This window comes from Myotis nattereri, assembly GCF_964212035.1.
Source record: "Myotis nattereri genome assembly, chromosome: 8".
NCBI lineage: Eukaryota > Metazoa > Chordata > Mammalia > Chiroptera > Vespertilionidae > Myotis > Myotis nattereri.
In genome coordinates, this window is record NC_138083.1 from 4033765 (window position 1) to 4060577 (window position 26813).

The following is a 26813-nucleotide window of genomic DNA, read 5'->3' on the forward strand; positions in this document are numbered from 1 at the left end:
GGTCATGAGACACAGTTAGGGTGGAGGGTTTGCGGCCTCAGGAATAGGAAAAAGATTAGGGGAGGCAAAGCTATAGGGCCCTGCATACCATAGGTGCTCAATAAGTGCTCCCTACATTTAACCAAAGGGTATCTCAGATAACCAAGCAGAGAAGGGTCAGAAGCTGCTGGAGGTGGAAAACTCAATGTTAGCATGAGGTAGGGGGGATGGGCAGGGCTGTGGCTACATGGGCCTGTGGCTGGGTGGGGCTGTGGCTGTGTGGGGCTGTGGCTGTGTGGGGCCGTGGCTGTGTGGGGCCGTGGCTGTGTGGGGCAATGGCTTGGTGGGGCCGTGGCTGTGTGGGGCCGTGCCTGTGTGGGGCAATGGCTTGGTGGGGCCGTGGCTGTGTGGGGCCATGGCTTGGTGGGGCCGTGGCTGTGTGGAGCAATGGCTTGGTGGGGCCGTGGCTGTGTTGGGCCGTGCCTGTGTGGGGCAATGGCTTGGTGGGGCTGTGACTGGAGTTCAGTCCCTCCAGGGAGGCCTGTGGGTCTTGAGTCCATGATCATTGTCACATGGACTGTGCACCTGAGCTGGCCAGAGTCAGAGGTTTGAAGTTAACTATCCCCATGAACAAAAGCTGGCAATGTTGCAAGTGTGGCTGGAGCCCTGCCAGGTGCTACCCTCTGTCCTCGAGTGTGGCTGGCTGGCTGGCTGATGGTGACCCTGAGAGCAGCCCTCCCCCCTTGCCCGTGGCTGGGACAGCTTGGAGGTCGGGGTCTAACCTAGCTCTGGGAGGTCCCCAGCAGAGTGGCCCACGTGTCCACGGTGCTCACTGGCTGGCTGACGCCTCACTGCCCAACCCTTATGACCATTCAGCACTGAACAGTTGGTAGTGTGTCCATTTTTACTTCCTGGAAGAATTATTCAAAAGTGAACTGGAAAAACGCTCAAAGTCACTAATCATCCGTGAGATGCAAATCAAAACAACAGTAAAAGGTATCACCTCACACCTGTCAGGATGGCTACCATCAACAAATCAACAAATGACAAGTGCTGGAGAGGATGTGGAAAAAGGGAACCCTAGTGCACTCTGGTGGGAATGCAGACGGGTGCAGCCACTGTGGAGAACAGTATGGAGTTTCCTAAAAAAATTAAATATGGAACTGCCATTTGACCCAGTGATCCCACTTCTAGGAATATATCCCAAGAAATCAGAAACACCAATCAGAAAGTATGTATGCACCCCTATGTTCATAGCAGCACAATTTACCATAGCTAAGATCTGGAAACAGCCTAAGTGCCCATCAGCAGATGAGTGGATTACATCTACACAATGGAATACTATGCTGCTGTAAAAAGAAATAACTCTTACCATTCATAACAGCATGGGTGGACCTGGAGAGCATTATGCTAAGCGAAATAAGCCAGTTGGAGAAGGATAAGTATCACATGATCTCACTTATTTGTGGATTAAAATGAACAACATAAACTGATGAACAAAAATAGATCCAGAGACAGAGAAATATCAAACAGACCTTCAAATCTCAGAGGGAAGGTAAGGGAGGGTGGGTTGGGGGGGGGCGGCAGAGGGGGAAGAGACCCACTTGTATGCATATAAGCATAATCAATGGACACAGACAATGGCGGGGGGGGGGTGTGGGGGAGGGCCAGGGCTGAGGGACGGGGGCGGCTGGGAGAGGACAGCGGGAGAAAAGGGGACATATGTAATACTTTCAACAATAAAGAATACAAAAAATAATTTAGACTGCAACAAAAATACAACAAGGAAACTTTAAAAACATGGATTGGGGAGGGCCTACTTTCAGGCGTTTTAAAACTTTTATTACACGGGAGCCAGCGAGCGCTGCCTAAGCCGAGTGACCTTCTGGGCAGGCGTGGCAGCCTCTCTTGCCGGGACGCGGCCTGCGCTGGGGGCTGTCCTGCACAGTCTCTGCTTTTACCTGAGCCCTACGTTTCAATAACGTCTCCCCAAGTCAGATTCTGGGGGTGTGAGTGCGGCCAGCCCCCCTGCAAATGCAGTCAGAAATGAGGGCAGGGGAGTAGGCCCCTCACCGGGTGCTGAGGGCGGGGCTCGGCCTTCTCCCCGCACCCCAGGGCCCAGTGCAGAGGGCACCGCTGTAGGTTGTCTGTGTTAACAGGGTTTCACCGTTAGGAGGGGCCCTGCTCGGGGCCTCCCCACTGCCTGGGCACCCACCTCGGTGATGAAGTCTCCGATGTCCCCTGGGTGGGGCACCACAGGCCTGACTGGGTACAGGGGCTCGGTGCCCGCCGGCCGCTCGTCCACCCGCCGCACCCCGGCCGCCGCGGTCAGCACGTGCTCCGTGGCCTCCGGCTGCTGCAGCTGGCTGAGGTCATAGTCCTGGGCGGGCCGAGAGGAGTGGGGGGGGGGGGGGGGAGGCTCGCATCCACTGTCCTATTCCCTCCCCTGGTCGCCTTCCCATAACGCCCACCTCCTCTCCGTCCAGACCAGGGGTGGGCAAACTTTTTGACTCGAGGGCCACAATGGGTTCTTAAACTGGACCGGAGGCCGGAACAAAAGCATGGATGGAGTGTTTGTGTGAACTAATATAAATTCAAAGTAAACATCATTACATAAAAGGGTAGGTCTTTTTTTTTTAGCTTTATTCATTTCAAACGGGCCGGATCCGGCCTGCGGGCCATAGTTTGCCCACGGCTGGTCCAGACCCTGATTGTCCTGAAGGCACGTGGGGGGGCCCGTGCCCCTGGCCTAATGGGCCCCCAGGGACCCCGCTGCCCATGCTGCTCCACTCCCTCACACGCTCCTCCTTTGTTCCTCAGAACACCCCGAGCTAGGGCTGCTGTCACCCTTGTTCTGGGTGGGGACAGGAAGCTTTAGTGGGGTAAGAACTTGCCCCGACTCCCAAAATGGCTGTGGTGAGCGCAGGGTCCAACCAGGCAGCTCCTGGTCACCCCACAGCCCTGGAACACAGGTCTGTCCTTCCCACCCCGGGGCGCAGGGAGCAGGGTGAGGGGACCCAGAGCCGAGGCGGGATCCCCTCGGGGGGGCAGCGGTGTGAGTGCATGGAAACGTGGGCAGAGAGGCCCCGCTGGCGAAGAGGGCTCTGCTGTCCTCACTAGACACGGCCACCTCCCCGCTATGGCCACGGACGCACTGCCGCCTCACCTGGTCTTCCTCGCCGCCGCCTTCCTCGTCGTACTTGAGGATGTTGTCACGCACGTCGTCCTCCGGGTCGATGAGAAGCTGCTTTGTGTGGCGCTCCTTCTCCCTCCGCTTCATCCACCCGACGAACAGCAGGACCATGGCTGTGGGGTTTGGGGGCGCCATGAGCAGGGGTGTGTGTGCATGTGTGCAGGCAAGCACCATGTGTTATGTGCACCTGTGTGAGCATGTTATGCACGTGTGTGCACTGGGACGAATATGGGTGGGCTGTGCACCTGTGAGAGTGTGCATATTGCTGCCTGTTGTGTACACGCTGTGCACGTCCACATGTGGCTATGCATGTGCATGCATGCACAGCCATGTACACACATATGCGCATGGACAGCCCATGTGAACGTGCTGGGATGCATGCATGCTCATGAGTGTGTCTGCGATCACACAGACCGGTTCAACGGGCTTTCTGAAAGGTCCCTGGGGGTTGGGAGAGGTGGGGAGATATGGGCTGCAGGGCCAACCCAGGCTTCGCCTACTCCTGGACAACCCTGGGTGGTGTGCGCCTGCAGTGCTCGGCCGTACTCACTCAGCAGGATGACGATGCAGATGAGGATGGCCACGATGGCACCTGTGCCCAGGCCAGCTGCCACCACCGCGCCAATGGTGGTGCAGTCGCCGTTCTCGTCGCATGGGCACACCTTGACTTTGATGATGGACGTGTTGGACAGGGGGGGGTTCCCAGAGTCTGTGACCATGATGGGAACATCGTACACTCCAGCCTCCAGGTACAGGATGCGCAAGCTGAGCTGGGCGTAGTCGCCTGGCAAAGCAACAGCATGCGCTTTGTTAGTGAACACCCGGCCCTCCTTCCTGAGCACAACTTCTGAAGGAAAGACTGAATCTGACAGCATGAAACTCTCAGTCTGTGTGGCACACACACACACACACACACACACACACACACACGAGCATACTCATGTACAAGCACACACACATACATAGGTATACTCATGTACAAGCACATGCACACAGGTATACTCATGTACAAGCACACACATATAAAGGTATACTCTTGTACAAACACACACACACATACACAGGTATACTCATGTACAAGCACACACACATACATAGGTATACTCATGTACAAGCACATGCACACAGGTATACTCATGTACAAGCACATACATACACATGTATACTCATGGACAGGCACATACACACAGGTATACTCATGTACAAGCACATACATACACAGGTATACTCATGTACAAGCACATGCACACAGATATACTCATGTACAAGCACATATATACACAGGTATACTCATGGACAGGCACATACACACAGGTATACTCATGTGCAAGCACATACATATAAAGGTATACTCTTGTACAAACACACACACATACACAGGTATACTCATGTACAAGCACACACATACATATACATGTATACACATGTACAAACACACATGTGTACTCATGTACAAGCACACAATGCACACACAGGTATACTCATGTATAACCACATAAATGCACATACATACACAGGTATACTCATGTACAAAGCGCACACATACACAGGTATACTCAAGTATACTCATGTACAAGCACACACATAATATACCGGTATACACAGGTACAAGCACACACATACACAGGTATACTCATGTACAAGCACACACACACAGCTATACTCAGGTACAAGCACATGCATACACATACAGCTATACACATGTATAACCACACACATACGCACACACAGATATACTCATGTACAAGCACACAATACATATACACGCACACACATGTATACTCACACACAAGCATATAATTCACACACACAAGTATACTCATGTATGAGCACACACACATACACAGGTGTAATCATGTACCAGCACATGCATGCACATACACACACTACATCTTACCACGAAGGTAAAAGACACTGGCAATTCAAGAAAAGACACTGAACACGTGGGATGAAGAACTATCTCCTTACTGTATGAGGAGTTTGACCAAATCAACCATAAAGCAAAAACCCCAGAGAAAAATAGGTGGGGCACTGAGCAGACAGTTAACAGAAGAAACAAAAAGTGCCAATAAATATCTATACTAGTAAAAGGGTAATATGCTAATTAGACTGGGTCAACCGGCCATCTTTGGATGCCCGACTTCCTTCCAGACAAAGCCATGGTTGTGGGGGCCGAGGCAGAGGCAGTTAGGGGCAAGATCAGGCTGGCAGGTGGTTAGGGGTGATCAGGCTGGCAGGGGAGGGCAGTTGGGGGCGAGATCAGGGTGGCAGGGGAGGGCAGTTGGGGGCCAGTGGTCCTGGATTGCGAGAGGAATGTCTTCACAGGGATCGGGCCTAAACCGGCAGTTGGACATCCCCTGAGGGGTCCCAGATTGGAGAGGGTGCAGGCTGGGCCAAGGGACACCTGCCGCGCCCCCCCCCCCCCCGTGCACGAATTTTGTGCACCGGGCCTCTAGCATGAAAGAATGTCCACCACTAGTTAAGAAATACAAATGAAACAATGATTGGGTTAAGAAATCAGAAAGTGGTTTTCCAACAGTAACACTCCGTGTTGGTGAGGCTTGGGGACCAGCCCACTCCTGCACATCTAGTGAAACTGGAAATTGTGTCACCTTTCTAGACACACTGCACAACGCTAGCAGAACTCAGAATTCCGGTACCTTCTCTATGAGCCCACTCCCAGGAAATATAGTGGTCGGGGATCAGCTGCAAGGATGGTCACGCTGGGATGGTTGGTGAGAGCCTAGGACTGGGCGTGGCTGAGCACTGGAGCACAGCGGGGCCCCAGCCTCACAGGGACTCCTACAGGCGAGGCTAGGTGCCCCTCCTGTGGGCAGCTCCCCTCCCTGCTGCCCGCCTTCCCGGGTGACGGGCCCCTGGGGGCTGCACCGCAGACTCAGTCTGGTTCTCTGGGTGCCTGGGTGAGGCTCACCATTTAAGCGGGTGATGGTCCAGTTCTTCCGCACAGCGGCGGGAACGAAGGGCAGCTCAAAGACGTAGGGGCCAACGTTGGGGTCGATGTCGGCGTCGGCTGCTGTGATGTTGATGGTGTCCAGGCTGGGCTTCTCGCAGATCTGCGCCTCCTTGGGGAGCAGCTCGGGGGCGTTATCATTGATATCGATGAGGTAGATCTGGAGGGTCCCGGTGCCGCTGGCTGGGGGGATCCCTGTGGGACAGACACGGGTGACCAGGCGGGGTCACTGCTGATCCTCCAGGACCACAGGACACACCACAGCCCCACCCAGAACATCCCAAAGCTGCACCAGCACCCACTTAACCGCATACAACATATGCATAGACAGACGTAGAGCCATGGGAGCACATGCCCGCGCACATGCATGCACACACACACGCACACATGTGCATACACCTCCGTGCAGGGCACAGCTGCAGGAGACGGTGCCCACAGAGCTCACAACCACACTCAGGACCCTTCCCCGTCTTCCAGGTTGCCTGCCCCTCCTCCCAGCGGGGCTCCCTGTGGCCAGGCGCCCTGTGCTCAGACTCTTATAGCCAGAGAGTCTTAGGAACTGTGTCCCTGGGGAAGGGAACTGGCAAGACGAGTTTGGGATTGAGGGCCTCTGCCCAGCAGTTCCCCTCTGCCCAGCAGGCGCCCTCCGTAGCAGTTTTTCCGCTTCGGCTGGCCTCTAGGTGCTAACAGACGCTCTGCTAAGGCCCAGAGCTCCTCAGGGCCTCCCCGCCCCTCGCGCCCCCCATGCTTTGGCCCAGGCGGTGGTATGGTGGGTGCAGGCTGGGCAGCCGCAGAAGCATGTGATGTCTGCCCTCCAGGACGGCAGGGGGTGGCAACAATTTCTGATAGCGGCTGTGCCTTGGGAGGCCAGCTCCTGACCCCGACACCAGCAACCATGTTTTTTGGCTGAGACAAGTGGAGCACGTTTCTTTAATCTTCAGGATCATCACGGCCACGCAGCTCGGTGCTGCCGTTAGAAGCTGTGTGAGCAGCACCGGCAGGTCCTGTTGCCCCGCGGCTGGCGCTCCATTTGGGGTCCACGTGCCGCACTCCAGCCACGGAGCCACCGACAGTCACCGCCTAACCTAACCTGGGGCGGAGCCGCTGGAGAAGAGGTGGCTGCAGCGCCTTCGTGGACCCGCCGACAGGGAGGCGGGAAGGAGGCGGCGGAGGTTGCCAGGGCCCGGCTCTCGCGGGCTATGGCACGAGCCTCACGAATTCTAGCCGCACAGCTGTGCCTAGAACCCAGCAGGCACAGCGTGCCCCGTGGCCTGCACAGGCTGCTTCCTGACTCCGGGCCTCCCCTCCGCCCATTTCCCCGGCGTGTCCTTCTGGTCCCGCAGGTCGTGGCCCCCAAGCTCCTCAGAGCCCAGGGACCGCAGGAGGCCCTGGCCGCCCTCCCCTCCCCGTTCTGTTTTCTCCCAGCACTTCTTGCTCCTGAAATGACCTGGCTAACTTGTTTCTCACCCGTCTCCCTGGGCAGACTGCTGAGTCTCCCTCAACACCCAGGTCCCCTTTCCTCCTTCATAGGAAGAACTGGGCCTCAGTCTTAGCTGGGGTCACCCCTGCCTGGTTGGAAGGCCAAGTTTCTCAGCATCCCTTGCAGCGAGGCATGGCTTCAAGACTAAGTTCTGGCCTTCGTGAGCTGTGAGTGGACGTCCTTGCCCGCCCTGCTCCTCCTGCTTGCCAGACGGGGCCATGATGGCTGGAGCACCAGCAGTCATTCTGCACCACGCGGCAGCTCCCCAAAGATGGCACGGCAGAGTGAGCCATCTCTCAGGCCGGACCCTGGTTGCCTGCCGCCAGCCTAATCGGGCTGAATTACTGTCATTACCATGCAGCTGACCCTGGTTCTAGTGAACACACCGGCCTCTGGATGCCAGCCACGCAGAGAGGGTGTCTGTGTGCGTGTCCACTGAGGAGCAGTGCCAGGCGACAGAGGGGTCAGGGAGCAGTCACAGCAGCAGCCGTGCTGGCTGGAGCCAGGCCCAGTCCCCAGGGTCCTGGGCCAGCGCTGCTCGGCAGAAACGTGCATGTGCCTTAGCTTCAGGGGGGAGGCTGAGAAGCAGTTCAGCCACCACAGGGTGGGGACAAACGCAGCCTGACCGCATCCCGGGCTCCCTCCCCGCCTCCTCCTCCCTGGCGACTGTGGGAATGGTTGGATGGTGAGAGAGTCGGTGGGCAGGTAGAATGGCGATGCTCTGAATAAACGTGGGGAGGATGACTGCTTGGGGGCCCTGAAGGATGGCGAGGCCCTGGCCCGGCTGTGCACAGGGCACCTGGCACTGTGCCTCCCACTGCAGCCTCCCTCTGGGTGCCGGTGGGCCTCCCTCAGTCTCCCTGCCAGAGCCCAAGGCATGGGTGAGCACCCACAGTCACCCGGGGAGGGACGCACCGTTGTCAGCCGCCAGGAAGGTGGCCTCGTAGACATTGTTTTTGGTGTAGAGGGACTCGCGGTCCAGGATGGCCGCCGTGGTGACCTGCCCGTTGGTGGCGTTCATGCGCAGCCAGCTGGCCGGGTCTGACAGCTTTGAGTATCTGTGGAGGGAGAAGCAGGGGTGAGCCGAGGGCTGGGGAGCACGGGTCTGTCCTGGAGCCCCAGCCCCTGTGGGCTGCCAGCCCACTCTTTGGGGCACCAGGTGGCTCCAGCCCCGCGCAGGTCCTCCCACGGAGGGACGGTGACAACAGGAACTCATGGTCACCAAGGTGGGCGGGCTCCACATCCTCACAAGGACAGCTGGGGCAGGCTCTCTCATCACGCTCATTCACAGGTGGGGAAACTGAGGCACAGGGAGGCGAGGGACCTGCAATCATGCAGCTATAGAGCAAGGCCAGGAGCAGGACCCAGCCCGACTCCGGACACTGTGTGTCAGTCAGGACAACCCCGTGGCTGTGGCGTCGCCCGTGCAGCTGCCTGTCCTCAGGACTGGGCCTGAGCCCCAAAGGGAGGGGGACGTTCTGGCTTCAGGTTTCATGGGGCGTTCAGGCTCCTCTCCTGGAAAATGGGGGCCTGAGTGTGAAGAGCCCTGGTCCAAGGGCCTGAGTGGCAGGGCACCCTGTCCTCAGACCCACCTCACGGCCTGCTGCATGAAGCGGTCGGGGTCCACCGCCGAAAACGTGGTGAGCACGGTGCCCGGGGGCACGCCCTCCTCCAGGCGGATGAGCTTGTGGTTGGAGGGGAAGTAGGGGGCCTCGTTGACGTCCATGACCGAGATGGTCACCCCCGCTGTGGACTGGAAGGACATCTGGATCCCACTGGCCAGAGGCGCCTGGTTGGACACCATCACGGTCAGCATGAATGCTCTGTTCAGCTCATAGTCCACGGCCTGGGATGAGAGAAGACCTCGTGTGAGCTGCAGAGGTGCGTGGGGTCGGACGGAGCGGGTGCCGCGGGGCTGGATGGTCAGCACCCACCACCCCTGTCTGTTGCTACATTTCCCTGCTTTGTACCCAGGAGACTGGCCCCAAGGGATGCCATCCCCCAGACTGCCTTGTCTCTGGCTCCCTGCTGGGTTTGACAATGGGAGGAGGGAGTTTGGGGTGAAGGACCCCGGCACCCTGCCCTCCTGTCTGTGTCACAGTGGGCCGTAGCTGGACTCCCCTCCATGACTTGGCTGTCATCAGGCACGGGGACACCATGCCTGCCCTGTTCTCCAAAATGAGTGTCATTTGCCCAGGGGTGACCTGCTGGAAACCAAGATCAACAGTAATTAATATAAATGCAGGAGTCCATCAGAAGGCTGAGTTTGGGCTTTGCTATTCACAGGGTGAATATTTGCATTTTATTACCTGCTGCTGACTCAATGGCCTAAAGCAAACTCCCCCCAAAACCTGATAATCCTACTGTTTACTAAACATTACCACTGATATGTCTGTTTACATTCCTAAAAGGCAATTGTGTATTCTAATAAATAAAAGCAGACAGGAACGGAGACTCAGGGGAACTGGACGACTACAGTCGAGTTTTCCCCTGGCTTCCCCCATAATTTCAAAATTAATATTTCTTGTCTTGTGTGTCAATTTGTGTGCCAGCTCTTTCTCCAAACCTTTGAAGCCGAAAGCCATGCTGGCCGTGGCCTTTCACAGTATCCCCCGAGGTATCGTGGGTTGAGTGGTGGCCCCCCAAAGATACGTCCCCCTGGAACCTGTGAATGGGACCTTATTTGCAAATAGGGTCTTTGCAGGTGTGATGAAGTTATAGATCTTGAGATGAAGTCACCCTGGATTGAGGCTGGGCCCAACCCAAGCACAGGTGCCCTTGCGAGAGGAAGGCAGGGAGACAGAGCACGGACAGGCACGGGCAGAGGCCGGGTGAAGGCAGAGGCGGGATCGGCGATGCAGCCGGAGCCGAGGGGCACCAGATGCCGACAGCCACCAGCATGGGAGAGGCGGCAGGAGCTGCAGAGCCTCCGGAGGGAGCCCCGCCCACACCTGGATTCCGGACTTCTGGTCTCAGAAGCACGAGAGAACCCATTCCTGTTGTTTAAAACCTCTTTTGGGGGTGCCAGGATTCCCAACCCCCTCACTGACTAGACCAGGTCTACAGTCTACTAACTAGGGAATTAAGTGCAAAGGGGAGGGATTAAGTACGTAAGCCGATGGGCCTGGAAAAGGACAGACGCCGGTCATGGAAGCAGGAGTGGCCCCGCAGGAGAAGCCAGAGGCAGTAGCGGAGGCCAGGGCTCTGGTGCTGATGCCCCCACTGTCCTCCCACAGCCCCCGTGACGCTGAGGAGCCCTCCTCCTCTCCAGGCGTGGCCTCCTGTCCACCGAAGGAAGGGGTGGTCCCTGCCGCCTCCCTCCACAGCACACCTGTCCTCATGGCTGAGGTCCCACCCCTCGCGGCGCTCAGCATGCTGCCATTTGGGTCAGCGGTGCCCCACAGGTGCCTGGGGACGTAGGGGTCATCTGACGTGCCCTGCTCTCATCGCAGCTGGCTGCCCCCTCTCGCTGTGGTGGGACCCTTGGCTCAAAGCTGAGGGGGCAGGGTGTGCGGGCGGGGCTGGCTACAGCATGGCACCCTGGGGCACACAGGGCAGCAGGGTAGTCATGCATTGGGAGGCAGGACTCCAAGAACTGCCAGGGGCTGGTGGGAAAAATGGTGGAGGGGAAGCCGACCCCCTCACTGACCCCTGCCCAGTGTTCCTGACACCTGAACCGCCTCAGGCTCCTAGGCCACAGCTCACTCACTGCCTCAGACACCCTGTCCCCAGGCCCACAGCTCACTCACTGCCTCAGAGTCCCTGTCCCGCGGCCCACAGGCACTCACTGCCTCGGAGTCCCTGTCCCGCGGCCCACAGGCACTCACTGCCTCGGAGTCCCTGTCCCCAGGCCCACAGCACACTCACTGCCTCAGAGTCCCTGTCCCCAGGCCACAGCTCACTCACTGCCTCGGAGTCCCTGTCCCCAGGCCCACAGCTCACTCACTGCCTCAGAGTCCCTGTCCCCAGGCCACAGCTCACTCACTGCCTCGGAGTCCCTGTCCCCAGGCCCACAGCTCACTCACTGCCTCAGAGTCCCTGTCCCCAGGCCACAGCTCACTCACTGCCTCGGAGTCCCTGTCCCCAGGCCACAGCTCACTCACTGCCTCAGACACCCTGTCCCCAGACCCACAGCTCACTCACTGCCTCGGAGTCCCTGTCCCGCGGCCCACAGGCACTCACTGCCTCGGAGTCCCTGTCCTGCGGCCCACAGGCACTCACTGCCTCGGAGTCCCTGTCCCCAGGCCCACAGCACACTCACTGCCTCGGAGTCCCTGTCCCCAGGCCCACAGCTGACTCACTGCCTCAGACACCCTGTCCCCAGGCCACAGCTCACTCACTGCCTCGGAGTCCCTGTCCCCAGGCCACAGCTCACTCACTGCCTCAGACACCCTGTCCCCAGGCCCACAGCTCACTCACTGCCTCGGAGTCCCTGTCCCCAGGCCCACAGCTCACTCACTGCCTCAGACACCCTGTCCCCAGGCCCACAGCTCACTCACTGCCTCAGAGTCCCTGTCCCCAGGCCACAGCTCACTCACTGCCTCAGAGTCCCTGTCCCCAGGCCCACAGCACACTCACTGCCTCAGAGTCCCTGTCCCCAGGCCCACAGCTCACTCACTGCCTCGGAGTCCCTGTCCCCAGGCCACAGCTCACTCACTGCCTCGGAGTCCCTGTCCCCAGGCCACAGCTCACTCACTGCCTTGGAGTCCCTGTCATGAAGGCAAGCAGAGCCCAGTGTTGGGTTTGGGTTGAAACCCCAAGGCCCAGGTGAAGACCTGGGAGAACCTGATGATCTGAGCTGGGGTGTTTCCTTGGAGGAAGTTGTGACTCCATGGCTGCAGGAGGGGGTGTGAGGGAGGAGAGCATAGACAGGGGCTCCTGAGGATGGGGCGTGGTGACAGATACTGCTTCGAGGGGTCTGAGAGCCGACAAGCTGTGTGCCCCTCTTTGGGCTCAGCTCAAAGGTGGCGAGGCTCCAGGAGCCCCCAGGTCCCGTTCGCCTGGAGGACAGAGCTGGGGGGCTGGTGGGGCTGGGCGGGTCCCAGAAGACTCCCGAGATGACTGTGGACTTCCTCTGACAGCGAGCCAGTTGGACCGCAGGGTGGGAGGGAGGTGCAGCCAGGAGCTGAGGCAGAAGGCTGAGGACCAGGCGAGCGCCGACACCTGTGCCCAGGCACCCCCGTGTCTCCACCCCCTCCCCGCTGCATCAGTCCCAGACGCACAGGACCCTCAGAGAAGGGCAGTGTCCCCGTCCAGAGGACTCGGGGGCCAGAACTAGACGCTGGGTGTGTCCGAGGAGAGGCGCTCTGCCCGCCTTGCTGGGCCGGGACCTCCAGCACGCACCTGCCATGAGGTCACTCGCCATCCCTGCCCCATGTCCCTCTGTGGAGACAGACCCTGCAGGGCGGGTGGTGGCGGGTCGGGGCCGCAGTGCGTGTACACGGCACTGAGAACGAGCTGGGGAGCAGCCAGTCCGTGAGGACGTGACAACAGCGCCTGCAGCTGCTCTGGCTGTCGCTGAGCTCCTGCTCCGTGGCAGGCGCTGGCCAAGGCCTTTACACCCAGGATCTGCTCTATTGTGAGCGCGAAGCTGGGCGCCGCTCCCCCCACAGCCTCATGTGGGAAGCAGCACCGAGAGGGCGGCCGGCCGTGGCAGGGGCCCGAGAACGAAGACCCAGCATGGGACCCAAGAACAAACGTCCCCAAGGCACCGACTTCCCCTTGGGCTGGGTTCCCTAGTTGTCCCCGCACTTCCATGTCCCTGTCACACACCAGCCCCTCCGGGCCACCCCCGCAGAAGGCGAGTGTCCGAAAGGATGGGGTCCCTATCAAAGAACGCAAACCCGATTTGAAAACGCTAAGTGGAAATCGCAGAGGAAAGCCCTGTAGGAAATAAAGGCAAAAATGAAAGAAAAATGGGGAAAGTGTGGTGCCTACCGCTGAAGTCTTCCTGGGACACAGTGACCATGACACTGTGTGCCGTGGGGCTGTGTGGACTCTCAGCTCAGTGCTCTAAAACTTATTTTTAAATTTGCATACGCAGCCCTGGCCAGCGTGACCCAGCTGGCTGGGCATCGTCCTGTGCACCAAAAGGTCAATGGTTCGATTCCGGGTCAGGGCACATGCCTGGGTTGTGGGCTCGATCCCTGGTAGGGGGCATGTAGTAGGCAGCTGATCGATATTTCTGTCTCACATCGATGCTTCTCTCTCTCCCTCTCCCTTCCTCTATGTCTAAAATCTATAAAACATTTAAAAAAATTTGCATACACCAAGAGTCACTTGTGGATTTTGACCAGTAGAGTCATATACCCGCCACCATGACCAGACACAGGAGTTCACCCCAGGTGCCCTCCTGCTGCCTGTGTAACCAAGCCCTCCCCACCCCGCACACTCCTGCAGACTGTAATCTTGGTACCAAAGCCTAGATACATATACAGTATGGGAAAGGAAAAGTATTGGCCCAAACTGCTCCAAAAAATACAGGGAAAATGCTCAGGTGGCAGCAAAGCAAGTCCTGCCACGGATTACAGAGCCCTCCTCCGTGACCACGTGGCTGCGACTCAGGAATGCAAGGATGGTCACCTTCCGTGTTCGGTGGAGGTCACCCATGACAGGCTAAAGAGCTAGCCTTCAGGCAGGGGCTGGGAGAGTAACTCTGGGGGGTGGGCGGGTCAGTCTGCCAAGTCCCTGGAGGTCACATGACCAGGTCCCCGTGAAGGCTGCCTCTGCCACCAGCGTGTTGGGTGCCATCCTTTGTTCTTGGATGTTAGGGGTGAAGATCATTTCTGTTGAACTTGTCCTGGGGCACGTGCCAGGGGCACCTGGCAGGAAGCGAGGTGAGCACCCACCTTCACCACGGTGACCATGCCTTCGTTGGTGACGGGGTCCGTGCGGATGGTGAAGTGCCCTGAGGGGTCCCCACTGATGATGCGGTAGACGGCATTCCAGTTTGGTGATCTGGGCTGATCTCGGTCCAGCACCGTGAGGTTTGCAACCACGGTCTCCACCCGGTTTTCGGGGACTTCCCCTGCGTACTGCAAAGCGGAGAGAAGGGGGCGTCAGAACCCGTCAGCAGCCCGGAGGGGTCGGGAGAGATTCTCCGCCAGCTGCTCTCCGACTCGTGGTTCCTGTGGGTGGCCCCTGGGCCCCTCCCACGTTCTTGGTGGTGCCTCCAGGGAGGCCCAGCAAGGCCGGACACTCGCATCTGCACATATCACATCCTTACCTGCGTGCACACACACAGAAGCACACGCGTGCACGCCACGCTTCTCTCCTAGTCCCCCTCAGGCCGTTCCCACGTCCCAGCCATCAGCTGTCAGTTTAATATCTCGGGCCCTCTCTCCTGCCCCAGGGGAAGGTCGTTAGCACAGGGGCCCAGCCAGCACGGCCAGCAGGCTTTGGGGGAGAGCAGGAAGCCCAGCCAGGATGCAGGGAGCACCCTCAGCCAGGCAAGAAGCCCGAGAGTGATGCCCTCGGCATCTGCGCCCCGCGGACACCGTGACCCCAAGATGGCGCTCTGCTTCTTCCCGGAGTGCTCGGAAGCATTGCTGGTCCTAATGAGTCTCAGGGAGGACTTGACCCTCCCAGCTGCCCCTCGGGCACAGGACACTCGCTCCCCGCCCCCCAGGCCCTTGGCCTGGGGTTGAGGAGGACATCTAACTAGCTCTCCCAGCCTGGGACCCGGATCTGGCAGGCGGGACCAGAGCCCAAATCGTGGCCCTGGAAGCCCGTCCTGCCAGGATCTGGTGGAGGAACCGGAGGGGCTGTGGACGCCTGGGGACCCGCCAGCACTGTCCCTGCATCTGTGGTGGCTTCTGCAGGGGAGGAGGCCAGGGGCTCCTTGGGATGTTATGATGTTTGTAGTTTTCTGTCCAGGAAAACTGCTGATTTCTGCTGGCTTCTGAGCTCGGAATCAGTCAGATTGGTGGGATCATGGCTCTTTACTGGAGGGACCCTGGTTGCTGTCCGCCCTCCTTCTACATCTCATGGGGAAACGGAGGCCAGGAGAGGTGGTCGTGCTGGCGGGGCCCCTCTGCAATCCCCCGCCCACCTGGTGGGGCTGCTGGAGAGCAAATGGGCAGCCATGGAGAGTGCTCCCGTCCCCGCCCCGGCCGCTTAGCTCAAAAAATGGCTTGAAAGACCCTCCCCAGCCTTTGGGTTCACAGAGCAGGTTTGTTCCAGGAAGGACAGGTTTCCTGACCTCGACACAGATCGGCCCGCAGTTCCAAGCAGCTTTTTTCTTCGAGGTTGAAGGATCATGTTGTCAACAGTAATTGTTATTAATATACGGCAACAAGAACCACTTTACTCTTTACCCAGCCCCCTGCGTGCAGGCAGGGACAGCGTCCCCACTCACCGATGAGAAGCTGAGCGACAGAAAGCCCCACCGAGGCCCCACCTCCGCACGCCGCTGGCGGTCCTGGCTGGGGTTCAGGAGCCCCGCCAAGGAGGTGGCCGTCCCACGTCTAAGGGAAGTGGACCCCTGCCTGGCGGGGCAGGTGGCCAGGGGCCAGTCCGCTGGGTGTCCAGGCTTCACTCCAGGACCCAGGACGAGGCGAACAGGGGGTCCTGGGGGCCCCGGCCCTGCAGCCGACCCCGGCTCACCCTGAGAGAGTGCTGATGCAGAGGCCGGGCCAGCGGGGCGCAGGCTGGCAGCAAGCAGCCAGGGCAGGGTGTACGTGCAGAGCAGGTGAAGCGAAGAAAAGGTTTAATCAACATTTAACAGGAGTCAGATCGTGCAGAACCCCCGTGTCTCCTTGGCTTCTGCTGATTGTTCCTGATTGAGCTCCCTTGCTGCGAGGGGTGTGGCCAGCCCTCAGTCCCGCCCACCCCAGGGGCGGAGAAACCAGGGTTGGGGCTGCCTGTCACCCAACCCAAGGGCCACATGCCCCAGGCCACCCAATCCCAAGAAGCTAGATGCCCAGTGATTGCCATGGGACCCAGAGCGTTCGTTGTTCGGGTGGGAGATGCCAACGGAAAGGAAGGGTGTGTTCTGCGTGAGTGCCCCTGGATGACGGTCTAGAACAGCAGCAAAGCCCTCGGCAGTGGACATGAGGCACATGCTGGGGGGGTGGCGGGAGGAGCTGCTGGTGGGCAGGTTCTGTGTCTCTGTGGGCGCAGACATTGCTGAAAACCCACCGAGATCTGTGGGTCTCGCCCATCAGACCTCAGGACCATGAACATGACCCGGTCAGACTCGAAGCAGGAGGCCAGAGGCCCTGGGAGCGGGTGGGACTGCCGGCTTTGGCTCCGCCAACTAGGACGTAAAAGATGGAATCAGCCAGATTGGGGCGGGAGGGTGGGCGAGGGCTCTGGTCTGCCTTGTGCGGGGCCCACTGGCTCCCCATCCAGCCTGCAGCCCCGAGTCCATGGGATCACGTGCGAGCCCTGGCTGGCTGCAAACTCCGTCAGGGCACCTTGGTGCACGAAACCCCACTGTGGATGGAAACAGGCGTGGACCAAGTCGGGGAGCAGGTTGGGTCTCTCGGGTCTCCTGCCAAAACCCAGCTCCCTGGGGTACTCCCTTCAGCATCCCCTGGGTGCTCTGCACCCAACCCATGGGCGAGCTGAGGAGACCAGCAGGGGGCGCTGAGCCCCGACTCTCCAGAGCACCACGGGCCTCAGGCCCGGAAGCCACCCTTTACTCACGTCAGGGACACTGGCTTGGCTGCTTTCTGCCCTGGTCTCCATGGTGACCACAGCCGTCCTGAGGCTGTTTCCTGGGGAGCCGCCCCCTGACACCTGGACCAGGCTAGCACCAGGACAGGACTGTGTCCCTGGAAATGGCGTCCTTGTACCTGGCACCTGCCCTGGGCTGTTGAGACCCCTGAGGTGGGCTGCCCAGGTCATGCCCCAGCAGGGGCCTGGCGTGCCCTGAAGACAGCCATGTGTTCCTGGCATCGTCGCCAGAGGCAGCGCAGGTGGAGGGAAGAGGGCCAGGTGAGGGCGAGGCCATGATGTGGTCTTGGGGCCTGGGTGCCGTTATTCTCCCATGGCCCCTAGGAAGCCGCTCCCCCCATGTCTCAGCTTCCCGGGATGTGGCCTAAGGGTCCCGTGGGAGGGGGGAGGCTGGTAAGGGGGAGGGAGCGGAGGCCGGGTCCTGAGACCTCCACGTGGCACAGAAGGGCGCCTCCATGTGCCGGCACTGAGTGAGCATTGAGGGTTTGACAGGACAGAAGCCTCGTGACTTGTGGCTGTGGCTGCTCAGCCCCACCCCTAGGACGTCCCCCACATGCGGGGAGTTTGTTTCTGTGACTTGCTGGCTCTAGACCCAGCTGGACGTCCAGTAACACTCTGGGAGTGAGTGAATGAATAAATGTCCACAGAGGGGGCTCAGCCACAGGTCCACCTGGTGCGGGGCCTGGTCACAGCCACCAGCCGTGCCTGACGGGGAAGGCGGCGCGGGGCAGTTTATCCGTATACCCCGCTTCCTCCTGCAGAGACCTGCCCTGCCTCTGGCCGAGGCCCCACCTGGCAGGCCCCGCGGGTGCACCGCACACACAGCCACACGCAGGCTCCAAGAGCAGCTGAGACATTGCCCCTCGCCAGGGCCCGAGCACCACTGGTCAGCTCTTCTGGGTTCAGAACGAGGGTCCAGCTCGCTCTGTCCTGGGAACCTCTCAAGGTGCCACCCCTCGCTCCCTAGGGGGTGTTGCTGTGCCAGACGGGAGCACAGCCCGCCCCCAGCAGGCCAGCCCCCCGGGTTCAGATCCCAGAGGTGTCACCTGCATCAGCCTCCCCTGTCCAGGCCTCTGCCCCGCCCGGCTGTCCGTCTCCTCCTGTCTGCAGCAGCAAGGACAGAAGAAATGCCAAGGGTCAGCGAATTACCTTGCATGGTCACGTCCCCGGGGCCCCCGGTACTCACCGTGCTCGCGATGAATTCTGGCGGGTTGTCATTCACGTCTGTCACCGCGATGATGGCCGTGGCTGTGTTCGAGAGGCCGTAGTTGAGGTTTCCCTCCATGTCTGTGGCCTGAACAATGACTATGTACTGCTGAACTTTCTAGAAGGAACGAGGTGGGGAAGAGCAGGGTGTCAGTTGGGTTTTAGTTTACAGGCTGCTTATACGTCTCATCAAAGGAGCGTGCCCTTAGGCAGAGCTCGCAGCAGCTGGGCCTCAGGCCGGCGCGAGGCACGCTGGCCGCATGGCTCTCCCCACACTCTCAGCGCAAGACCTGGTGGACGGATGTTCTGTGGGAAACCGCGCGGCACGAGAGCCGGCTGCACGCCATCTCAGTGGCTCTGGCCGTTATAAGTACAGATCATAATTGGTGCCAAGATTGAGGGGGGCCACTGGGTACTGCACTGGGTTTGCAAAGCCAGGGACGGGCAGTTTGCAAAGAGAGCGCCACTCCCAGACCGTGTCTGGAAGGACTCGTGCCTGTAGCATTTTCAGTGTCCAGCTCAGCTGCGGGTTGACGTTCAAACAAGAGACAAGCCCTCTCCGCTCTTTGCAGATGCGTCGATACAAGCGCACTGTCTGAACGGAGTCCAGAGGAGCGCTGAGCATCCAGGCGCATGCAGGGGTGAGCTTCAACAGGCGGGCAAAACTTGATGGAAAGCGTGAGTTCCATCAGGCACCTGGCCGTGTCCGCCTGGCGCTCGCCGAGGCCACTGGTGCGGACACCCCTGGGCAGCAGAAGTGGCCTTTCTATGTCCCTGTTCTGAGCCAGAGACCACAGGAGCTTCTGAGGTGACAGGCGAGGCTTGGTGGCAGCTCTCTGCGGGGACCGCAGCCCACATCTCACTGGCACCGTTCGGGGAGGAAGGATTCGGGGGCCCGAGGCAGAAAGGGACCTTAGGAAACGTCTTCCAAGTGATAAACTATCTCAAGTCCTACTCCTCCACAAGGTTAAGGAAAAAGGCTGGCTCCCAGCCATCCTATTCAGTGAAGTGGGCTCAGGCTCCAAAAACTGGTTCCATAAAGAACTCATTATAAAGAGCAGATGCTTACCAGACTGTCTCTCTTTCCATCCATCCCTCCTCTCTCTATCCATTCATCCACTTATCTTTCCACTCATCCACCCCCTACCCCCCCATCCATCCATCCACTTACCTTTTTACTCATCAATCCATCAACCCACCCATCCATCCACCATGCACCCATCCACTTATCTTTCCAATCATTCATCCATCCACCCATCCATCCACCCACCATCTACCCACCATCCATCCATCCATCCACTCATCCATCCATCCATCCACCACCCACCCACCCACCCATCCATCCATCCATCCATCCCCTTATCTTTCTTTTTTGTTTGCTCTGTTTTTTAATCTTCACCAGAGGATATTTTTGCATTGATTTTTTTTTTAAGAGAAAGTAGAAGGGAGAGAAAGAGAGAGAGAGAGAAACATCAATGTGAGAGACATCAATTGGTTGCCTCCCGCACATGCCCTGACCAAGGCCGGGCATCGAGCCTGTAACCGAGGTATATGCCCTTGACCAGAATTCAAACCCGGGACCTTTCAGTCTACAAGCCAATGCTCTATCCACTGAGCAAAACTGGCTAGGGCCATCCACTTATCTTTCTACTCATCCATCCACCATCCATCAATCCATCCATCCATCCATTATCCATCCACCTTCCTTCTATCATTCTCTCCCTTCATCTCTCTGTCCCTTTCTCCCTTCCTCCCAGAGGCTAGTGACAGATGCATGGATGAGCCCAGCCAAGGCCAGAGTTTTCCGGATGAGCCCAGTCCAAATTGAGAATCTGTGGAATTGAGAGTTAAGTAAATAGAAACCAATGGACATTGTTTTGGTTGCTGAGCTTTGAGATGTTCTGTTATGCAGCAGCGCTCACTGGCTCACACCCATGTCCTTCCTGTGGCCCCGAGGCTGCGTGCCTGGCTGCTGACTGCCTCTCAGGCCTCATCTGAATCAGGCTCCCCTCACCTCCCATAAACCTCCCTCAGCTCCTTATGCTGACCCAGCCTGGCCTTCGCACGTGCTCCTCCCTCTGGAACTCTTATTCTCCCCTAGGCAATGCCAACTTTTCTTTCAGATCTTTGCTCAAACCCCCCTTTCTCAGGAATTCTGACGCTCCCAAGCCAGGCCCCAGCATGGCGTGTGGCACAGTTCTGACTTCACAGTTATCATGCTGTCATTTGATCGTTGTCTGTGACCCTCACCAAACTGAGCTCTGGAGGCCATGGCTGTCCTATTGACCACCGTGTCCCCAGGGTCAAGTGTGGTGCCTATCATACGGTAGGTGCCCAGTGAACGTGCCCTGAATGTTCCCAAATGACCGTGATGACAGCAGAGATTCTGAGGAATGGAGGCCAGTCCACCGATCCCTGTGTCTGGGCACTTGTGGACAGTTGGGAGGCACTGAGGGGGCTTTGAGATGAGTCACAGGATTCCATGTGTTCAATGGGCCAACCGTTGCTGACTTGTAGAAATAAAGTTTTATTAGTGCACGGCCCCTTCCATTCATTTAGGCATTCCCTGTGGCTGCTTTTGCAATGACAACAGCTGAGCTGAGTGGCTGAGACAGAGGTCACATAGCCTGCAAAGCCAGGGATAGCGTGCTGGGCCGGGTGCTAACGCTGGTCCCCACCCCCTCACAACCAAGGAGGCAGGTGCCAGGAAGCCAGGCCTCAGCACAAAGTCAGGCTCCTCCACAGGCCCAGCGAGGTGCTGGGGGGGGGGGGTAGGGGCTGCGGCCCATGAGGCAGGAGCCAGGCCCACCAGCCGGCCAGACGAGCCCCGCGCCCCGGCCCTCACTGACCTCCATGTTCCAGTCGGAGACTCCACTGGTGGCCACACCAGCCACTGAGGCAGTGAGCAGGGCACGCTGATGTGACCTCATTGCCACCAGGAGCTGATGCCAGCCACTGCTCTCAGGACTTCGTTATGGCACCAACGTTGCCCACACAGCTGTTAGGTCTGATCAGATAGCTGAATCAGTGCCCCTCCCCTGGGAACTGACCTTAGGCCACTTCACAACGGACATTCCCTTTTGCTAAGACCACATTCCACTTGCTAAGACCATTATCTCTCCCCTCTGGACCTTCCCAGGACCCAGACCCGCCCAGAGAATTCTCTGCCCAGAAAAAGCCACCTGGAGTCCTTTAAAACCTCTGCCTCCCCCTCCCCCGCCGTCTCTGGACACGGACACGGACACCTGTGTGCTGGTGCCATTTTGGGGCTCAGCCCATCTGTCTCCAGATGACCTAATAAATGTATAATCCCTCACCGCTGTGGCCTCGTGCATTCTTCCTTCGCGACCCTGATAACAGCCAAACGCCTCTGGGCCCCTAGCATGCGTGTGTGGGTGGACAGCAGGCTGGAGCTGCCGTTGCTGTACAAATGCACACGCAGAAACCCACCAGGCCCCTGACGTCAGGGTGTGGCCCAGCCACTGTCCCTGGTCCTGGGCTGCTGTGCCTCCAGGTCCCAGAAGGAACGCGCTTCGTTTTCCTGTCCAGCAGAGGGCGCTGCTGGCCTGCTCAGGGCCCTGCCTCAGCCAGGACACTGCAGGGACAGGCTGGGAACGGGGCCTGGCTAGTGGGGAGGCTGGCAGACCGAATGCGAACCCCAGTCCCACAGGCCCGTGGGGAGGGGCCCGGGTCCTGCCCAGGAGCCACCTCTCATCTGTATCTCGCCCACAGCTGCCAACGACCCCATGGACTGGGCCTCGGTGACTCCAGTGCCCTCCCCGAGGAAACGTGCGGAGGGAAATCAGCTTCTCCGACAAAGCCGCAGGCAGCCTCCCTTCAGTTTCTCACCGAGCCTCTCTCGTTCTTTACAAATCTGCCCCCCTCCCTCCCAGGACGGGCGGGGAGACTCAGCTGCAAGGACACAGCAGCTTCAGGGCAGGAGGCCGGGCAGGCCCTTCCACACCAGACGCCACCTCTGAGGCTGCCTGTCACTGTCAGCAAGACTGCAAGGGCCGGCCCGGCGAGCATGGCCCCCGGTCCGGCTCGGCCTGTCTGACCGCCTGGCGGAGGGAAGGAGACCAGGGCTGGCCACTCGAACCCTCAACCCTCACACCCCTACCTCGCCCTCAGGACCAGCTGCTACCACAAGGGGCCAGAGCGGAAAGCAGGAGGGCAGAGGCCGACAGCGAAGGGAGGGATTTAGCCCAGAGAGAGGAAGAAAGTGTTAGCCCCTAGTCCTGTGACTGCTGCATGAGGGGCTTCTGCAAGTCAGCGGATCACAACCTCCCCATGGACCATCCAGGCCCTGCCTCAGAGACCCTGCAGAGAAACAGTCTCAGAGACATGGCACAGGTACGCGTACGGGTGGGTGTATGTACCCACGTGTACCCTTGGTGGGTAGCCGGTGTGTGCAGCTGGCTGCCACTAGAGGGCGCGCTGGTCTGGCTTTCGACAGCCGGTGGGTGTCTTTCCTGGCCTGAGTGCGGGCACCAAGCAAATGCAGTCGGCAGGAGGAAATGCTGGAGACCGCCCCCCCCCCGCCCCCCGCCCCCGCAGAACTCGGTGCCTCAGCCCCTCCTGAGAGTGCGGGAGGCGGGGGTGGCGACACAGGCTCCTTCGCGTGGCTTTTGGTTTAGATTAGAAAGTGTGCTTTTCAGACGCAGTGGTGATCGCCGTTCTCTTCCACCAAATCCCTTTCAGGAGTGGTGCTCAGAGGCAGGCCCGGGCGCATGCCGGGGAAGGTGGGCGTCCTGGCGTCTCTGCGCACGGCCACCTCTGCCATACTTGTCCCACCTTCACTCAGGGGATGGGGCGGCGTGGTTGGGGGTTTCGAAGCCTGGATTGAAAAGCCGTAGGCAGGGCTTGGCTTCTCGGGCTCACGGGCTGGGCATCCTTCCCCTGCAGCCGCGTGAGTCCTTCCCCTGCAGCTGCGTGAGTGAGCCTGCGAAGCGAGGGCAGCTCCGGCCGTGTTTGCGGCCCAGTCCTCCACTGGCCTGCCCGCGAGCCTGCCCCACGCCCGCCCTGGCGCAGGACTTGGCTGCTTTCAAGTTCAAGAAGAAGGAAGAAACTGGAAGTGGCCATCCCTGCGATTTCACTGCCTCTCCTAGCTCAGCATTTAAATTTTGCACGACATCCATCAATAATGCAGCCACTGCCCAGTGGTCGGCAAACTGCGGCTCGTGAGCCACATGTGGCTCTTTGGCCCCTTGAGCGTGGCTCTTCCACAAAATACCGACTTCTGCACGTGGGCCACGAAGTTTCAATCGCACTGTACATGCGCGCCCGCACATGGTATTTTGTGGACGAGCCACACTCGAGAGGCCAAAGAGCCGCATGTGGCTCGCGAGCCATGGTTTGCCGACCACGGCCCTAGAACAGCACGTAGGCTCCTGTGTGCCTTCCCCTCCCGCTTCCCATGCGGGGTGCCAGGGCTGCCGCCAACGCACACTGGCCCGTATCAACCCCACGCTCTGGCCCGAGGGGGACCAGCGCTGCTTGGGCGGCTCAGCCGCTGTTCCTGGCTGTGCTGCGAGTAGAAGGCTGGGAGCCGCCCTCCACCTCCAACTTGCAGATCCTCTTGGCAGCCCCGCCCCAAGGCCGTGTTCCCTCCTGGGCCAGTGCCCTGCTGGGACCCCTGTCCCCTGAGGCTGAGCCGGCGCCCAGGGCTGGTCCGGCCTGTGTCTCCTGCTCCCACTGCTCAGTCCTGGGGTCTGCTCGGTGCCCAGGAATGCGACTGGAGGACCTGCAGGCTGCACACTGCAGACGGGAAGCCACAGGCTCTGTCCTCGTCCATGCGGTGCATCGAGACGCTGCATCCCCAGTCACACGCCACCCGTTGCCCGGCCACTCCACTGCTGGGCACACACCCGTGAGAACGGGACACCGGAGTTCAGACCAACATGGTGCCTGGGTTCCAGCAGCACCAGTCCCAGCAGCTACAGTGGCAAGAATCCCACGTCACCGACAGCTGAGCGAGCCACCAGACCTGGTCTGGCCCATGGCAGGACATGATTCAGCCACAGAACGAACGCAAGCCCGGGGGCAGCACCAGCTCACCCCGCCCCAGGCCCCTGCCCACCGATGGATGCAGGGCCCAGGAGCAGCAGAGGTGGGAAAAGGTCGCCTGCAGCCGGCGTGCCCGCGAGGGGCCTGGACAGCAGTGACCGGCGAATGGCTTGTGACGGGCTCTGGGGTGACTTTGCCGGCTCCGTCCCCCGGGGCGGAGGCTCACACCGGGAACCAGCAGCAGAGACAGGGCCTTTTATTTTACACTTTAATTTTCCTTTAAGGGGCATGTGGTTCTCCTGCGAGGGCTTCTTTCTTCCTGGGAGCCGGTGAGTGGTGGCTGTCAGGGAGACGGCGCCTGGAAGCCCCAGAGAGGTTGGGACCAGGATGCTCAGGGCTCCCAAAGCCAGGTCCCTGTGTGCTTCTGGCTGCGTCTGAGGGAGGAGGAGGGTGGGGGGCCGGGTCCCTCGTGCAGCCCAGCGCGAGGCATTTACACACACTGCCCACCATGCTGACCGCCAGACGCGTGGACTGCAAACCTCAGTGATGAGAACGCTCCCTGGGAGACCCAGGAGAAAGGCCAGCTGAGTTTCCTCTCGACCAGTGGTTCTCCACCTTCTGGCCCTTTAAATACAGTTCCTCATGCTGGAACCCAACCATAACATTATGTTCGTTGCTACTTCATCACTGTAATGTTGCTACTGTTAGGAATCGTCATGTAAATATCTGATATACAGGATGGTCTTAGGCGACCCCTGTGAAAGGGTCGTTCGACCGCCAAAGGGGCCGCGACCCCCAGGTTGAGAACCGCTGCTCTAGAAGCACCTGGCCCTCGGAGCACACACTCTGGCAGGCGCCGGAGGCGGGGCGGGCTCCCGAGGGCTCAGGAGAGCCTGGGGCCACGGAGCAGGAGGGCGCCGTGGAGCCCGGCCGGGGAGCACAGCATGAGGGTCTCCTTGGCAGGACCAGAGGCAGCCAGGTGGCCAGGGCGCAGCGCGGGGGCCGGAGGTCCCCGGGGGATGACAGGCCGGGAGCCAGGGCAGGGTTCCGGTTTCACGGGAGAGTCAAGTGCGCGGGGAAGCGAGTTTCACTGGGTAGTCGCTGATGCCCACTAGTGGCTACCGAACGGCCCCTGTGGCCAGGGCGTGCGTGTCCCTGTCCTGCACTGGCCTTGGAGGTCCCGCTGCAGAAAACCCCTCCGTCCTCACAGGGAGCGAAGGCCGGTCCAGCCAGGCCAGGCCGCAGGGCCACGCGGGCTCGCCTTGGGGGCGGCTGAGGTCTGAGGGCTGGCAGCAAGGGGAGAACCTTCCAGACCCGAGCCCAGGGCTCTTTGAGGTCTCCCTTCCCTCCATCCCTCCGGGGCCGCGGGGTCTGGGACTCTGGATTCTGGCTGAGACCCTGGCTTGTGCTGCACATAGAGGCACAGGCCCGCTCCTCCTTCGGCGCTCTGGGCGCCTGTCGCGGGCGCATGGCACTGTGAGCTCAGGCACGGGCCGCGCGGAGCCAGGAAGGGGAGTCCCCTCACCCCCAGAGATCCCACTGTGGGTGACACCCACCGGACCTCCTCAGCACCGCCAGCCCAATGAGCACCCTGCCTGCACACCTTCGGGAGACATGGCTTGTACACGCACAAAGGCAATGCACCCACATGTGTGCACACACGTGTATACAAACACACACGTGTGCACACGTGCATCATCAGCTCCGCTCCTGGGAGTGGTCGTGTGCAGAGTGGCTGTCGCACTCACACTGTCCTTTGATGTGGCCTCGGCCTCAACCAGGCTTCAAGAGCTCTTTCAATAAAACAGAAATTCCAAGTAAGAAAGCGGTAAGTTGGGTTTACCGGTGACTTTTTAAAAGCAGCTTGTGAAATAAGTGTTTCACACAGAACTTGGAGTCGTAGATGCAGCGAACAATAAAAACGCCATCCTGGTCCCCTGACCCTGATTGCGTGACTGCCCCGCGCCCCTCCCTGCACAGCCTCCCGGACCTCCGACCTGTCCCCGCTCCCGTCGTCCCCGGGCCGGCTCTGGGACTCACATGCCAAAGGACGGAGGACAGGGGAAGGCCCGCAGAGGGAGCTGTCGGAGTCACCCGCTCCCGCGACGGGAAAGCAGCAGCCGGGCGGTTGTGACGTTGTGACGGGCGCAAGCGCCTGGCTGCACGTGTGCCAGCGGGAAGCCTGGGCGGGACGGGCCTGCTGTGCTGGGGGGGAGGGGGGAGGGGGGAGGGAGAGGCCCTCGTTGCCTCTGGGCTTCTCCGCCTGTCCTGCCTCAATGTGCTGCTTCTGGGATGAGGAG

The 26813-nt window shown here is 59.7% G+C and overlaps 1 protein-coding gene across 1 annotated transcript in view; it reads right to left on the reverse strand.

Moving 5' to 3' along the window:
• CDH4 (cadherin 4) overlaps positions 1–26813 on the reverse strand; it is a gene marked incomplete at its 5' end in the record, with an annotated part of 111444 nt that overhangs the window by 3451 nt on the left and 81180 nt on the right. The window contains 10 exons of the mRNA XM_081097674.1: positions 2195–2359; positions 3146–3285; positions 3723–3956; positions 6105–6338; positions 8539–8681; positions 9216–9469; positions 14472–14657; positions 16762–16841; positions 18451–18625; positions 19092–19286. Coding sequence (XP_080953800.1) covers positions 2195–2359; positions 3146–3285; positions 3723–3956; positions 6105–6338; positions 8539–8681; positions 9216–9469; positions 14472–14657; positions 16762–16841; positions 18451–18625; positions 19092–19286 — 1806 coding nt within the window. The remainder of the gene's footprint in view (positions 1–2194; positions 2360–3145; positions 3286–3722; positions 3957–6104; positions 6339–8538; positions 8682–9215; positions 9470–14471; positions 14658–16761; positions 16842–18450; positions 18626–19091; positions 19287–26813) is intronic.